The sequence below is a fragment of the Mirounga angustirostris genome, unplaced genomic scaffold (genome assembly GCF_029215605.1).
Source record: "Mirounga angustirostris isolate CCGP_5_RB_7025 unplaced genomic scaffold, mMirAng1.0.hap1 SCAF_11, whole genome shotgun sequence".
NCBI lineage: Eukaryota > Metazoa > Chordata > Mammalia > Carnivora > Phocidae > Mirounga > Mirounga angustirostris.
In genome coordinates this window covers 91690907-91708083 of record NW_026991719.1, presented here as the reverse complement: position 1 = coordinate 91708083, position 17177 = coordinate 91690907, and the positions used below count along the sequence as shown (strand labels likewise).

General features: G+C 45.7%; 1 protein-coding gene across 3 annotated transcripts in view; it reads left to right on the top strand.

The window, feature by feature from the left end:
• AMOT (angiomotin) overlaps positions 1-17177 on the top strand; it is a 64117-nt gene that overhangs the window by 8505 nt on the left and 38435 nt on the right. For 2 of the 3 annotated variants that reach the window (XM_064574489.1, XM_054508988.1), the window contains exons 3-5: positions 6098-6246; positions 8233-9166; positions 15501-15981. In XM_064574489.1, coding sequence (XP_064430559.1) covers positions 8295-9166; positions 15501-15981 — 1353 coding nt within the window. In that variant the 5' untranslated portion in view covers positions 6098-6246; positions 8233-8294. The remainder of the gene's footprint in view (positions 1-6097; positions 6247-8232; positions 9167-15500; positions 15982-17177) is intronic. The other variant, XM_045881724.3, reaches the window with a different exon arrangement.

Here is a 17177-nt window from a genome sequence, read left to right as displayed (position 1 = left end):
AACATCTAGATTGAAGGTATGGGAGGCGGGGTGGGCAAGGCACTGGGGTAAATAAAGAAAGTTCTCTCTCATTACCACATTTGCAAAGTACCTGACCCTTGAATGATGGTTTCTCCCGAGGGTCCGTCCTTAGTTTCATCCTTGGTTCTGTTCTGCTCCCGCCCTACATGTTCTAGCCCACTCTTTGACCTTACCTTTTATCCGTATGCTAATGACTCCCAAAGATCTATCTCATCCTATCTTAGGCTCCTCCCTTTCCAACTTCCCCAACATCAAGTTGGTTATCAGATGTCTCCTATTCAGCTTAATGGCCTTTTCCTCTGGGAAGCTTTGCTCAGGTGGCCCAGAGTTTTTGGCAGGGTCCTCTGCATTGCCAGAGCTTCCCATTGGATTGTCCCCATTCTGCTCGACTGGGAGCTTCATGAGGACTGGACTGTGGTTTATTTCTCTTTTTTATCCACCCTAGGGCCTAGCCAATGCCTGGCTACAGCAAACGCTCAGTAAAAGTTTGTGGAAACTACATCGTGTGTGTGTGACAGTCCTGCAGTCGAGCTGTGTACAAAGTCCAGTGGCAACACCAACAAGAGACAATTAGTTTTCCATATTGGGCCGAGTTGGGGGCAGAGGGAAGATGGAGGAGGATTAGAGAAAAACCTTCAAGGGGAAGGTGGCATGTGGACCTGGCCTCTTCTGAGGGCTCTGACTAAGCAGCCCAGGAAAGAAATGCCTGTTGGGTCTGCTCTTGCTAAGCCAGGGCATCTCTGGCCTGTTGCCTTCTCTGCTTAGGACTGGATGACTTTTACAGCTGGGTCTGCAAATAAACCTCTGTCTATAACACATTGACCATTTCAGACAGGTGCCACTTAGTCATATAACATTAAACAGGGCTGACCTTAAATGTGCCACCTTACCTGTGGCTGAAAACAGAGGCTCATTGGTCATGTATGCTTAGTTCTAAACAGAAAGATACCCTTTAAGATATAGGGAAGATTGGTATCTGAAAACTAACAAATTTAATTCTCAGACTGTAGCATGCTGGGTCACTAGAACTGAATGTTTTCAAGCTGACTGTCAGATCTTTCCAAGGGCAAAAATGAAACATGATATAAGCCATTACAGGCCATGAACCTGTTCTCACCCACCTGATGCTTTTACTAATTAGCTTCTTGGCCGGGTGGCAATTTGGGGCAAGTGCATGCAAGCTGGATTCACAGGGGAGCCCACATTCCACTCTGCCATTTCACAAGTCGCTGGGATACTACACTGCTTCTCTTGGCTTTTTTCCCTCCCAGGAGTCCTGCCCTGCCCTGGTGGAAAAATGGGAGAGGAGAACTCTTCATTAAATGAAGGAGAGATTTCATGGGGCTTTGGTGTTTTGCTACTTTTATTTTTTTAGTGGGCCGTCTAAAAACATTCGTGCACCTTGACCCATTGATTTCACTTGTGGGATTCTATCATTAGGAAACAATCCAAAATATCGAAAAGGGCTAAGTCTTAAAGATGTTTTTGTAACATTATTTAGACTAGCACAAAATTGAAAGCAATTTAAATGTCTTAATAATTGGAGAATGGGTAAGTGAGTCTTGATACACTCCTGTCACGGACTATGACACAGTCATTGCAATGTTTGTTATGAAGTCTACACCACAGTCTATACCATGGAGAAAGTGCTTATGAGGAAGTGAAACATAGGATCCAAAATTGTACATATGTCAATATTTCATGGCTTTGTAAAAACACAAATACACATAGAAACAACTGAAGGAAATATTCTTTATTGGTAACAACGTTTAGGTTGAGGTGCTGGGACCTTGAGCGATTTTTTTCCTCTTCATTATAAATATTTGCACGTTGTGTTTATATTATTTGTAAAAGTAGAAACAAAAATAAAAGTAAGTAGTATGACATCGAAGATAGGAAATTGGTAAAGCAGGCATCTTCTAGGTATATTCCTAAAGTTTTCTCAGGTTATGCTCAGTCTGATTTCATGGACTGCTTTTCCTTTTTCTGAGGTAAGGAGAAATGGGATGTCATGACATGCCCTCTTCCTCCCTTGGAATGGGTGTGTGTGGAAGGAGGTGGTGTGGTGGTGGCAACAGGATTCTTCTTGTTACTCAGTATGTCACTGTTCATGTACACTTCAGGGTTAATCACCTTTGTTGCCTATTAACATGTTCAAGTTAATTGCTTTAGAGTACAGAAAAGTAGAACTGGGATCCAGTTGGCCACACCTTTGAGTTAACCATCTCAGAAACTGATACCTGACACTGATTGTCAGTAAGATTTGGAAATGCCAAGGCCTTGCTGTGGTTCTTAAAATAATCTTCCAACATAATCTAGATAGAGGTAGAGCTAGAAGCAAAGAGGTGGGACCAACTCAAAGCCTTTTCTTAGCACTGGACTTACATAAGGGCAAGTTCCAAGTTGGTTTGATGTTGGCAGGACCAAGAACATGGGCCTGGAGACATTGATCAGTGGAGGTTCATGTTACTCTCCATCCCACCTACAAATCTTGACCTAAAGAAGAAAGATTTTGCAAGGGCCTTCTGCCATGCTTCTACCTACACACATCTCTCTCTCTCACCTCTTTGAATTTTTCCTCCTGCTGTTAACATTTGACTTCGGATGGAATTGGAAAATTGGTGGTAACATTGAGCCAGGTTTATAGTCTATTAAAACCAGAGTCAGTTCAATTCAATAAATGTTTATTAAGCATCTTCTATGTTACACTAATATGCTAGATAATATATTAGAGTGGAAGGACTATTGCCCTGGGAGTCGTAAAACCTGCATTCTGGCCCAGGCTCTGACCCTTGTTAAGCTCTTGTACCTTCATATACAGAAAGACGGGGTTGGACCACTAGATGGTCTCCTTAGAGTCTTTCTAGTTCTGGCCTTCGCTGATCTGAGAACCCCTGCACAAAGACTGAGTTGTAGATAAAGGTTTTAAAGAAAACCTTAATTCATAAATTTGCTGTAGTCTTCTAGGGAAAAAAAAGCCACTTTGAAATAATAATATTAATAGATTTTATTGAGCCTTTACTTTGTGCCAGGCTCTGTGCTTAGCACTTTACATGAGTTACCTCCCTTAATCTTTATAACAACATTGTGAGGTATGGGCACTGCTATCCCTATCTTGAAAATGATGAAATGAGATTTAAGGAGGTCAGAAGAAATGTATGAGGCCAGCTAATAAGCCATAGATCCAGGATTTGAACTTAAGCAGTGTGAATCTAGACCCAGGCCCTTAACCATAGCGTTTATACTCTCTGCCCGTCATGCACTGAAAGGTTAGAGATAACCTGCAAAGGGATTATTATTTCTTACCTCCCAGAGGAAATGAATTAGTATCCTGGGTTGCAAGACTGTTGGGCAAGGTGTTCTCTAGGACACTTCAGGCCAAAACCTGGACCAACCTGAGGAGACACGAGAGAATTTAGAGGGCTTTTTTGCCTCTCTCTTTGTGTGGGAGGTTTTGCGTGTGTGTGTGTGTGTGTGCGCGCATGTGTGGTGTGTGTGTTTTCTGCACAAATATATGCACGTAGATATGTAGACATAGGGGAAACTTTGAACTGGCTCCTTTACATTTAGCTCAAAGTAGAACTGTCCAGAACAAGTTGACTGAGATTTAGCAGAGACACAGGTTTCCTAGACTTAGGTTCTTCATCTTGGTTGGTGGAGTGAAGGTTGGGGGAAGAATAGGAAGAGGAGGTAGAAGGGATAGAAAGAAAATCTTACAGGCATATTTCAAAATTTATTTGAAGGGTAGGAATTTGGTCTACCCTGGCCACCTTGTAATGTTGCTTTTTCTGGGACGTGGCTTGAGAAACATCTGGACTCTCACTCATGTGTTTTGGTTCAACCAGAACTGGGTTTGACCGAGGTATACTGGGAGAGGCCGATGACTGCAGATACAGTAAGAATTTAGCTTGGCCTTGCTGCCCTGTTGTTGTTAACAGCAGAGTTGAATATATAGATTCAAATTGTATTTTTAAAGAGAGAACCATTGGAAAGCCTTTCTTCCCATATCAAATATCCTCGGGGACAGTCTGTTTGTCCAGGAGAAACAAAGTTATTTTATTGATTGAAGATGACGTCAGAACCCTGGCAGTGGCGTGATTAAAGCTGCGGGCAGATTGAAGGTTGCAGAGTTCATACTATTTTAGTTCTTGCGCATGAGACAAGGAATCTTTTCCCTTCCTTTCTCTAATAAATAAATGGAGTAGTGTTTTCCTTCTTATGTGACTCTTAACATGTAGACGAACATAAGTTCTTGAAGAAAAAAAAAATCAGTACACTGGAGAGGAATCAGCACAGCTTTTTTTCTTAGGCTGATTTCTTTTCCTCTTTTAGACAGAAACAAAAAAGGCCAGGGGGCGGGGTGGTGGGGAGGGACAATCTGTGTCCGGTTGACATAAAGTGATTTGGGTTTTGAAAAGGATATGGACGAGAGGGGACAAAATTAAGGGAAGAGAGTAAGATTTTGGACAAGGAAAGTTTTCTTTGTGAGAAGCTAGGTATGAGGAGCAAGCCAGTCAAAATCGGCATGAAGAATCGAAATCGTCCTGGAAAATAATTGTATGGTGCTTTCTCGCCAGGGGCTCAAGTTTAAAGGCCTCAGGCTGTTTTCTGCATGTTTTGGTTGAAAAAAAAAAAAAAGACAACTGTTTTGTTCAGAATCGCACAATAGAAGCACGGTGGTTATTTACCACACTCTGTTAATAGTTCAGCTTTGATTCCAACTAGAAGTTGTTCCTCTGCTTTGAAATTAGGGAAGACCCCCTAAAATAATTACCTTGCAGATTGGAGATGATTTTGCTTTTGATTGTGATTATATGTTGGGCCCAAACAAGATTGAAAGACAGATTTCCGTGTTTGCTCACTCTGTATCTCTTCACTTTATTTTTGGCAACATTGCAAGGAAATAATGTTAAATTAATCACTGTGTGGTTTTGTGGATTTTTTTTTAACTTGGATGTTTTGGACAGGCTCCCAAAATACAGAGACGCTGTGCGCTTCCTTTGCATTGCCTTGCTCTTCAAATGGCATCTCTGATGTGGATTAAAGCCTTTCTTTCAAGTGACATGAGTGAGTCATGGCTAGGCTGGGACAGAAAATAGGAATGTGGATCATGTGCATCTCACCTAAACACAAACTCCTCAGTTTCATAATCATTTTGGTTGGCCCTGCAGGGCTTATCAGAGGGCCAACGCAGTAATTAAAAATGAGGACTATCTCAAATCCATACGTGGTGGGCATTTGCATCTAGCCCTTATAATGTGAGCCTAGGAGTTTACTTCTGGGGAGATGCCGGGGCCATGGAAGTGCTGAGAAAGCAAGTGGAGGGAGGCATCTTGTCCTTGGAGAAGAGTTGCTGCTGTGTGTTGAGAAGAGCGATCACCTTTGCTACTCCAGTAAGAATGGACCGGCCGGCAATCAGATTGTAAGCTCTGTGAGGGTAGGAACCAGATGTGTGTCTTTTGTATCCTTCCTTGTGTCTGGCACGAGGCTGGCAAACGTCTGGAATAGCCAGCATGCAATAACTACTTAATGATTTGGTGGAAAAGAAGTTTTGGTTTTCCTCTGCCCATCTAAGGCTGTGGCAGTTAAATTGGGAGCTTCACAGAGTATCCCCCCCCCGTTTTTTTAAATCAAAAACCTGCCTTCTGATGACTGCCTTCCCTCCTGGGATGTGGGGCCATGAGCCTCACTCATGTGCCCCCCTGCTGATAGCAGTTTCAAGGTCACACCCTACAGGTGACGTTGGGTCTGTCTTTTGTCCTCAGCCACCATTCCAACTCAGAGTGGAAGCAGCAGCTTTTGGGGGCCATGAGGCTAGAACAGAGCAATCTTTTCCAGTCCCAGACCTGAACATTTCCATCCTCTGGAAAATGGCTGACCTCCTGAACACAGCTGCTGGTAGTGAGGTTTCTTTTTGTCCTAATGGAAATGGATTCTGCCACTCACATAAAAGGCAAACATACGGGAGGAGAAGTCATTCCCTTGGAAGGACTGGTTTGGTGAACTTTTGGCCATTGGTGGCAAAATAGAAACGACGTTTTTATTTCTTCCTCCCTCCCCCTCCTGAACATTTCAGAGTGACCAGTGGTTGGACTCTTGGCGGCGCTTACCCTGAACCTGAGTGTTAGGGGAGAGGGAATCTGCCGTTGCGGTTTCTGGAGCTGCTCATAAGCAAGAATTCCCTATCCTGATCAAGGCTTTAAGCCTAAAAGAAAGCAGAAATAGGTATGCACCATCTGTGTGTGTGTGTGTGTGAGCGTGTGTGTGTGCGCGCGTGCACGCACACACACGTGCACGCCTGTGTGTGCGTGTGAGCGTATGTGTGTGTGCAGGGTGGGGCGGGTGTGGACTGGGAGGGGGTGGTGTACTTTCAGGGTCCGGGGCCGCTCAATGTCTGGGTTTCCCTGCCTTGTAGGATGGGTTTGCAAGTGATTTTGTTTAACCATACATGCTCCCGTTTCCATTTTCTGAGAGAGGAAAGGTAGTTTGGTAGTCATCTTCCCAGTTTAAAGGCACCAAAAGAGATTTACATGTTATGTTTGTCAGCCTATCAGAAAATCCCAGTCTGACAGTTTAAATCCAGGAGTCCCAGATGGTCACTGGGAGGGAGGGAGGGAAAGGGCAGGCTGCTCGGCCCTTTGGTGCACCCTTTCCCCAGAGAATATGATGAATGGGATTTAAAAAGGGCCTTTGGAAGGTTAACTGTGGGGTCAAACTGCTCCTTAGAACAATTGGAAACTAGGTAGCAGTAATCATGCAAGAAGTGCAAAAAAGAAGAGAAGATGACCATTTTCTATCCACCATACACATCTTCTGGCCATTCCCTGCACAACTAAAGGAAAGGGATCATGTTTCCAGAGAGATTGGAGGCTGTTTGATATCATAGAAATCAGAGCCTGGGAACCAGGATTCCAGAGTTCTCATCTAAGAACCTGAGGCTGGTTAGGTTGACCTTTACTGTGACTTTTTCTGTGACATCATGCCCATGCTCCAACACCACTTAAGATCCTTAGAGTAAAACTTTCATTACTGAACATGAGTGTTGAATTGCAGTACTTCACATGACAGATTCTGTCCAAAGAGTTTATGAGCCTCTGATGAATTTGTGTGTCCTATACCCTGCAGAGAGAGAGAGAGAGAAATAGAGATGTCACCTACTACTAGTTTCTCAGGTGAGAAAATAGAAGACAAGAAAAGAGGAATCAGTTGCTTAGGTTACCCTATAAATCCATTATCATGATTAGAATTTGAATCTTGAGTTGTCTTACTACCAATACCTGTTTCACTCAACCCATATTTCTTCCTTAAGAAGAATTAGTGGTGGTGGTGGTGGAGGGGGAGGGATACGGTAATCGTACCCTTTCTAGAAGGATGACCTTTTTTCTTTTTCAATTTCTAAATGCTGTCAGAGGCACACTTCAAATGAAAGAGGGCTTCCCATTTAAGCTCCTCCTAGCCAACAACAACACCAAAAAAAAAAAAAACAAAAAAAAACCTCAATGACTATTCCTGGATGGCTGAAAGAGAAATTTTGTCAATAGCAGTTATCTCAAGCCCTTCTCTTATTAAGCCAAGGAGAATCCAAAATGGACAATACAAAAAGGATTTTTTTTTTTTTTTTAAGAAAAAGCTATGTTTTAGAGTTTTATGAGATCAGAGAAAACGATTTGCGTCAAGCGGGGATCATTTCTACTCAGTGCAAGCCAAGCTCTCTTCACCTCTTATTTATTTTAGTTATTATTTGGCATTTTGTAGCTCCCTTCACATGATGACCTGCTTTACAGATCCTGCCTGTGGGGTAAATTCCCCCTACTGGCCTGCCCCCAGTGTCACGGCCATCAGAGTTGGATTTTTCATTTAAATAGAATACAGAGAGACGAACCTTCTGAGTAAGGACCTAGGAGAATTGCCCTCTCTGGTCATCCTACCTGACTGTTCCAGGTCTCCCCAGTTCTTTTAGAAGTTAAGTCAAGATTGGATATTTAACCCATGCTAAAAGCGAAAGAGGAAACAGTGAGCTCTTATGCCCCCAAGTTCCTCATATCAATGCTAGAGCCAGGAGTCACCAACAATTAACCTATTAATTCTAGATTCAATTCTCTCCTTTGTCTCTGGAGTGGAATCCTCACCCCCAAATACCCACTTTCTTCCCCTTTAGAGGAATGATTTATCCATCAACTGGGTGTTAAGCTTCCTGTTTCCCCTTCCCAGGTCAAGGGCAGCCCAGGTGCCCAATTTCTCTCTCTCTTCACAAGGCACCACCAGCAATAGAGATGAGAAATTCTGAAGAACAGCCAAGTGGAGGAACCACAGTGTTGCAGCGTCTGCTACAAGAGCAGCTTCGCTATGGCAATCCTAATGAGAATCGCAACCTGCTTGCCATACACCAGCAAGCCACAGGGAATGGCCCTCCTTTCCCCAGTAGCAGTGGGAATCCAGGCCCTCAGAATGATGTGTTGAGTCCCCAAGACCACCACCAACAGCTTGTGGCTCATGCTGCTCGACAAGAACCCCAGGGGCAGGAAATCCAGGCAGAAAACATCATCATGGAGAAGCAGCTCTCCCCTAGAATGCAGAATAACGAAGAACTCCCAACTTATGAAGAAGCCAAGGTCCAATCCCAGTACTTTCGGGGCCAACAGCATGCCAGTGTTGGAGCTGCCTTCTATGTCACTGGAGTCACCAACCAGAAGATGAGGACCGAGGGACGCCCATCGGTGCAGCGGCTCAATCCTGGGAAGATGCACCAGGATGAAGGACTCAGAGACCTTAAGCAAGGACATGTCCGCTCCTTAAGTGAACGACTAATGCAGATGTCACTGGCCACCAGTGGAGTTAAGGCCCATCCACCTGTCACCAGCGCTCCCCTCTCCCCACCACAACCCAGTGACCTCTACAAGACTCCCACAAGTTCCAGTGAATTCTACAAGGCCCAGGGGCCACCTCCCAGCCAGCATAGCCTGAAGGGCATGGAACACCGAGGCCCCCCACCAGAGTATCCCTTCAAGGGCATGCCACCCCAGTCTGTAGTGTGCAAGCCCCAAGAGCCAGGGCACTTCTATAGTGAGCATCGTCTGAACCAGCCAGGGAGAACAGAGGGGCAACTGATGAGGTATCAGCATCCCCCTGAGTATGGAGCAGCCAGGTAAGAGAGTTCCCTTTCTGTCATTTCCTGGCCTCATACCCAACCAGCTTCTGCTGTGTGTTGGGAATCTGAAGGGAAGGAATGGGCAGGTGTTTGGTATAACAAACTCTGCAATGCATGGCTGGCCCCTGGCTTAGTAAATTTCCTGCCAACCTGAATTTCTAGCCTCTTCAGCCGTAATTAGTGCTGTATTAACATTCCCTTGACTTTATAGGTTGAGCATGGCCCCAAATGCCTAGTGGATGAACAGGAACTCAAGTCTTGATTTCTACAGCTACACGCTGTCCTGTCTCCTGGGATTGTGAAGGAAGGGTCAGTGTGCCTCTTCTTGTGAGTTATTAAGCCCTTCCTGGAGGAGCAGAAGCAAGTTTTCCTGGACTTTAATCTGGTCACTTTCAGTTATTCCCTTCCACAGAACTCTCATCACTTTTTTAGGAACGAATCTTGCTACAGAATTCCTATGATTCTTTTGGACACTAAAAATTAGACACCTAGATATTACTGTGGCGGGGGGGATATGTGCACGTTCAGAATGTCACTTGCCTTGGATGTCCTGGCAGTTCATGAACTCTGCACTGCTTCATCTTTCTTCTGCAGAGTGTTTGTTAGTTGCCTGTCACGTTTTTGAACCATCTAAGTTAAACTCACATCATGTCACATAGAACTTTTGGTCAGATGCTAAAATGCAGAAAGAATCATAGCCCCACGACTCCTTTACCACGTGTCATTAGTTCAGGAGGACTATTTCATATTGTCCAGTTACTCCTAAATGTACTTTTGCATTATTCAGAGGCCCATTGTCCCACTGCTGTATCAACCGGACCTTATGATGCCATGATTCTCTTTGTTGTACCTATTGTTACTGTTGGGGCCATGTCTCTGATCGGTAGGAGTTCAGCATATGGGGCAGAGGGGAAGGTTTTGACCATGGCCAACAACGATGGCAATTTTGTGTGGCACTCCTGCCCTGTTACCATGGGTAATTATGGGTGACCGTGAGGTTTGAAGTCCCTGGACCTGGGGGGGGAGCCTTTTCCCAGATTAGGCCTGTGATCTCTTCAATGTCTGACTCTTCACCTCCTGTCTCCTTCTCACTTATTTGGGAAAGAACCGCTTGGCTTGAAGTTCATTGGGTGACCCAGGAGAGAAGGCAGTCAGGGGGTGGAGTAGGGTGAAGGTAAGAGAACGCACCTGGCATTTCCTGGTATTTCGTTGTTGTTTTTTCCCCCTCCAGGTCCTTTTTTATAGCCAGAAGCAATTCACTTTGAGCTCCAGCCGTAACTTGGCCAGTTTAGGATTTTTTTTTCTCTGTAACCCAGGTTGATTTCCTAACCTTTTTCAACCTCTTCTATGCAGCTCTCAAAGGGCAGGAGCCTAAGTTCTGATAAGTGCCTCAGAACAGGATATGGGGTAACGGACAGGGCCCTTCCGGTTTAAATGAGAGCAAGAACCCGATTCCCATCTGCCCAATGAAACGGAAGACCCAGGGAGGGGTTGGTCAGTCGGACTGCTTAGCTTAGTGGAAACCCATCCAAGCCAGCAAAATGTCAGTGAAGCTGGGGATTTTTGTTTTGCGCTTGCCATCAGCATGGAAGAGTCTGTGGGACTCTGTCCCTTATGTGGATGGGCTGACGTCTGTTGCTTTGTGGGAGGGGAGCATGTTGGCTGGGGTGTGGAGCAGAATCCAAAGCCCCGCTTAGCATAAGGCCCGCCTTCCCAGGAAAGCTATTTTCAGAACTCATTCACCAGTATTGTTTGTGATCTGAAATGACTCCCACAGTGTTTGAAGCTAGATGGAAAAGCCCTTTGATCTGCCTAAATAAATAATAAGGAGCCCAAAGAGGGATTTTTTTTCTTCCCATACTGATTAAGCCACCAGAGAAATTTAGCTGCATATATTTTACAGGAAGATACTTGTAGTTTCTCTTTCCTCCTGTGTTATCTGTGGAGCTCTCTCCCTATCCCCAGAAGCAGTAGAGCCCATGCTGATCCCCCTCTCTTGAGCAGAATTTTAATACACAGGTTAGTTATATAGGTTTTTTTTCCCTCTATGGGAGAGGAACAAGGTACTTGATATGCTCGGTGAATAATCAAACCTAAAACGGTCTTCATCGGAAGATGCTCTGTGTGACGTTTGGGTCTGCATTAGACAAATTCTGGCAATAAAATTTCTTCAGGGCCTGGGGTGAGGGAGTGGCACCTGTTGACAAATTACTGGCAAGGGGAGGTAGTCGAACCGCTTTCCAGAAATGGACTGCTTTTAGGTGGTGACACATTTTTCCTCCTTTATTTCCTTGAACCAACTTGCTAGACACTTTGTGAGTACCTTTCCAAGTAACTGCTGCTAGCACCAATTAGATGACAAAATTCTTAGTTCTTAATCCATAAATTACAGATCAAGAATGAACAGCAAGCTCTTTGAACAAATTGCTGTTCAGAAAACCTTTGTTTGCTTTTAGAGGTGCAGTGAAAGGCTAGAGATTGGCTGTTCGAATTAACAAAATGTTATAAACAATTTTTTTTATTACTTCATCTTCCCTGTGCCCTCCTCCCCACTTGAAAAATAAATATCCCGCATGCCCAGAACTCCAGATAGGAAACAAGGCCAAGCCATCTGAAGAATTAAAAAATTTCTGAATCTTTGTCTTTCTAAGTGCTGAGCCTTTTCTGCGTCTGGGGTTTACACATTTATCAAGTGCTTTTTTAAAAATGAAAACCTTTCTGTTTGTGAAGCAGCCACCTCCTTTCAATTGTTGAAATCATGCCCAGATCTGAGGTTTCTTGAAATCCTTGTTTAGTAGAATCTAAGGGTGACCTAACGCTGTAGTTCAGAGCAGAGCTGGTTGTGCAAGAGAAACAATCGAGAATCTGCAGGCCCCTCCAGGATTCACAGATCCACCGTCACAGAGCCTGGGAAAGGCAGTTTCTGTGGGGAGAATAAATTGGGTTCCAGGCTGTTGGTGGCACCTGCTCTGGTGAGAGTGAGCATGTGTGGGTTTGCACACGTGTGGGCTAGGAGTGGTATGGTGTGTGGGTGTGTGGGGAGGAGGCATGTGTGTGTGTGTGTGTGTGTGTGTATGTGACTGAGGAGGGCGGGGGCTCCCAGTGAGGTGGCAGGGTGGAAGGTGCTGTGTCAGCTCCATGGACAGGCTTTTGCTTTCCCTTTATGTCCTCAGAAGCCGTCTTCGGGAAGGAGTCCCCCCCACCCCCACCCCGGCTTTGGGGAAGGATGCTGATTTTGGTCACTGGTCTCTGCCCTGTGTGTATGCCTCGTCCTCCCCTTTTCCACCGAGCCCCAGGGGCCCAGGTTGTCTTAGGAGAGAGCTGGATGAAGGGAGGGAAGGGGTAGGGAGGCAGGTCAGGGCTTACACGGGATCATGTGATTCTATTGTCTGCCGGCAACTTGTTGTTCCTGGTTAATATGTCAGCGGGAAGCCATTCACACTGCTGTGCCTTAGAAGCACTTGGGGAGTGTGCTGGCCCAGCTGCCACCTGTATTATTACGGTCCTTACTATTACTCTTGTTATTTCATCCTGAATGTACTTTTGCTTCCTCTGACATCCCCCCCTCCCCCGGCCTCTTCCCCATCCCTGTCATGCCTCAGTCCCCTTCTCTCAGGGGGAACTTCACCGGAGTGTTAATACAGTCCTGTTTTTTTTTTTTTTTTTTTTGTGGTGGGTGGATGCCCAGATGGAGTTCGTTGGCTGGAGGGCTTTCTCTCCTTTTGTGACTGCCCAAGCCTTGCTTCATGTTTGCAAACCTGCCAGGGACGGACTGCCTTGGTTTTCCCAACATCATGGTGCACTGAAATCTGCTTCCTTTTCCAGCCTGGGGAGCCCGAGAGGGGCAGCTACCTTGTCTCCGTTATTTCTAAGTAGAGCTCAGAGTCAAGGCCAGAACCGTTGCTGTCCTGGGCTTATCTGACTCCAGAGACCTCTTTCCGGAGACCTTGTGGTCTCCTCCTTCCTGAGGTCCCTGGGAGGCCATGTACTGTCCAGGGCATGGAGGGGCCTTTCAGCCTCCAGGCAGGAGGGAGGCCAGTGGCCGGTCTGTTTGAGAAAGAGGCCTGGACTGCCAATGGGGCCCAGAGGAGCTGGGGGGAGGAAGCCCACTTCTGAACTGGGCATTCAGTCTTTAAAAGAGAACGCCTCCCAGGCCTGGGGTTTCCAAATCCTGGCAACAAGGATGAAGATTAATTTTGTCATTTTTCCCTTAAATTACGAGAGCTGGATTGGAGAACATGAAATTTAAGCCCCTCTCTTCTGCCCAGGAGATCCAAAAGCCCTAACAAATCCCAGTACATAATATTTTGACTCTAGGGATGTATAAAAATTATAATAGCTCTTACTCAAAGAAGAGGGAGTGCACAGAGTCCCTAAGGAACCCGAAGATCCATGGTACAGAAAAGAGGAAAGACTCTTCCCCAAATAAATTTATAAATAGCTCCAAGGCTTTTGATAGGACGAGTGTTTTGAGCATTTCCAAAGAAAGGTAATGTACGGTAGCAACTTTCCAGGTGTAGTAATGGGAACCATGTAAATTCTTCTGTCCCCTCTTCAGTATTCAGCAATTACTGATAGTGCCATATGTATGGAATTGGAAGAACGTCAGTACAACAAGAGCATCGATGGGGCTGAGATACAGAACCCAGGGCTTGAGCAGGTTTGAGGGCTCTGGCAAGCATCTGGGTTATTGGGTATCCATTAGCAAGTGTTTGGAATAACTTTGCAGCCATAAAAAAGCCCTTACAGTGAGGATCTCTTGTAGGGATAGATACGTGAACAATAATGATAACTGAAATGTATGTGGGAGGGATGTGCTTTGGCATCTGGAATGCCAGTTAAAAGTTAATTGCTCCTAGTGATTTGTCCCAGTTCCACCATGAATTTTATGCAATTTAGTGCAAAGATTAAATGGATATCCCATAAGTAAAATCCCTAACAGGGTCAACCTATCTCACTGGGAGGTAGATAAGAGACTCTTTGTAATTACTGTCGAGCTCAAAAATGAGAAGAGCCCAGTATTTTTGTAATTCATTTGTGACCTCAGGAACAAAACAGGCTCATGCAGATTAAGTAACATGAGCAAGGTTACACAGCCAGTAGGCAGTAGAAAAGGTCTCCAAATTCTGTTGGGATCCAAATCCCATGCTCTTAGCCATCTGTCTTCTCTGGATTGAGAAATATCAACTGTAGGACAAGCATCCACAGGATGTGGGAGTATATGAGGTTAGTTGGGCATGGGCTGGGGGATGAACAAGCTTTTCATCTTCAGTGTATACTTACAGATATTCTTGCTGGTAGTGGAGATGGTGGAAGTGATCCATTTACATACTGTCCTTATTTCCCTTAATGGCTAACAGTCCGGTAGTAGGTACAAAAATGGGAGAGCCACATTAAACCATGTACCGAAGTTCTCTTTGTGGAACTTTCTATAAGAAATCGATCTGGGATCTGAACATCATTGTGTGGAAGTCAATGTATTATGGTAGTGGAAGGAGCAGAAAAAGGGAATTTGGATATAGGGGTTCTACCCTGGCACTACCAATAAGTCATTCTGTAATATCTGACAGATTGCTTCCTCTCTCTTGGACTTCAGTTTCCCCGTCTGTCCAGTGACAGAGCGGATTAAATTATTTCTTGAAGGCTTTTCCAGTCCTTACGTTTTGTGATTCAGTTCATCAAAAATAGTATGACAGTGTTGCCTGTCATCCCCTCCAAACCTTGGTATCATCGCTGCTAATGGGCCTCATTCAGTTATTAACTGTATCAACAATAATGATTTGGTGTCTCTAACATAATAAGGATCTACACATCCTCCAGTAATGTTTTGTGAATATAGGAATTAAGAGAGTTGCCAATAGCGAGAAGAGGACTGATTTTGACTGCAGTTTGCCATTTCCTTGTGGGCAAGTGGAACACATTTTCTGAATTTGACTCTTTACATGTGCTGACCACATAGAGAATGTCAGAGAAGGTTTCGTTTAAAATAATGACATGAAAATTACCTTCTGGAAGACTCACTTAAAATGCTTACATTTGAGCAAGAAGAGCACAGGTACACGTCACTTAGATTTTCACCAAGCGACCCTGGAGGTCACCTGGTTCCGTCCTCCATGGGATCACACCTCCGTCAGGCACTCACAGGTCAGGCCTGGAAAGGGCTGTGGAGCTCTGTGCCGAGATTTCTGGGTCTAACCCTGCCTGCTGCTCAGTTTGTGGGTCTCCTTGAGGGAGGGGGCACCGCAAGCCCCCTCATCTCACTTTCTCGCACCCTTGTGCCCCAGTGCCGTGGGAGAAAGCTTAACCTGAGCGTGTAAACCATGTTTTCCAGGCCAGCGCAGGACATCTCATTGCCACTGTCGGCCCGGAGCTCACGGCCTCATAGTCCTACTTCTTCCCTCACGTCTGGGGGTTCCTTGTCCTTGCTGCAGTCTCCGCCAGCCACGAGATTGTCTCCTGCCCAACACCCCTTGGTGCCAAGCCAAGGAGACCACTCAGCTCACCTGCCTAGGCCACAGCAGCATTTCCTCCCGACCCCGGCTCACCAGAGCGATCATTACCGGCCACCTCAGCCCGGCCTGAGCCCGCCGCAGCCGCACCACCACCACCACCACCAGCAGCCCCAGCCGGGTGAAGCCTATTCAGCTATGCCCCGGGCTCAGCAGTCCTCCGCTTCCTATCAGCCAATGCCAGCGGACCCGTTTGCCATTGTTTCCAGAGCCCAGCAGATGGTTGAGATCCTGTCGGATGAGAACCGGAACTTGCGGCAGGAACTGGAAGGATGCTACGAGAAGGTGGCGAGACTGCAGAAGGTGAGGCGTCCGTTTCAGGGTAGCTGAGTCTTCCTTCGATCTCCTCATGTGTTAGGTGCGGGCCTTCTAGATTCTCGTATCTGAAGGGTAGATATGGACCCAACTTTGCAAAAAGCCTTCTGCCTGTCTTTCTAGGAGGAGTCACATTTGACACTTATGTGGGGAGAAAAGAACATATTCGTACAGTTTTCCCAGATACCGTAGCCCTAATGAAAACTTAATTGATTGTTTTCGAATTCTGGAAGGCCGAGAAACTTCCTCATAAGGTCAAGAACACTGGAGATGCCTGTATATGCCTAAAGACCTTGTGTCTTGAGCATATTTTCCCAAATAACTGGATTTGGATCTTAAATGTAAAACCATAATTCCCACAAACATCTCACCACTGAAGTTAGATCGTGCCCTGCCTCATTCTGGAAGGGGCTTAGAACACTTTTCTGAGTGGGAGTTCTCATAGGAACTCTTTTTCAACACCTCGTCCTTTGCCTCCTCTTTGCTTTGGCTTTTCCCTGCAGCTCACATTCAACATCTGCTGGCTTTCTCTGGTGTGTATGTTGGGGAAGGGGGGGCAGGAGGGGCTTAGCACCACAGCTGGGTGACAGGTGACAGCCCTAGGCTGAGGAAGTAGAAAAAGCAGCGTATGTCCCATAGAGTTCACATTCTTCCCTGGGCCCCTCCTGTCTCCTCCAGCTGGGACTTTAGCTCTCAAGTGCCCTAAGCTAAGAACCTTAGCTCTTGGCTTCCAGCGGCTGTCGGTGAATAGGGTTATACCTTTGGCAGCCTCTTTGCAGCTTTTGTCATTGTGGAGCTCATGTGGTTTGATCTCCCGACAATGTGAACTGTTCAGGGAGGTGAGGGTGAAGGTGTGGGAGGGAGGGGACATTGCCCGGTTTTGTTCAGCAACTCTGTCCTTAGGAGACACCCAGGAGTGGAAATTTTAGGGGCCCGAATGAATCTGAGAATTTGTAAACACCAGATCTGGGTCCTAAAGTAGAGGAGGGCTTACTGTCAGCCGAGTATTTTTATGTAACAGAAACACCCCCCTCACAGTGTCCCAAAATATGGGTGGGGTTTGTTGGGGTTCAGTGAGAACTGTTTCTCCCTGGCTTTGCCCCCAATTTTCCATTTTCTGCCTCCTCTCATTTAACTATACGCCAACCCCCGCCCCCCCAAATCATATCGGTGCAACAAATTAA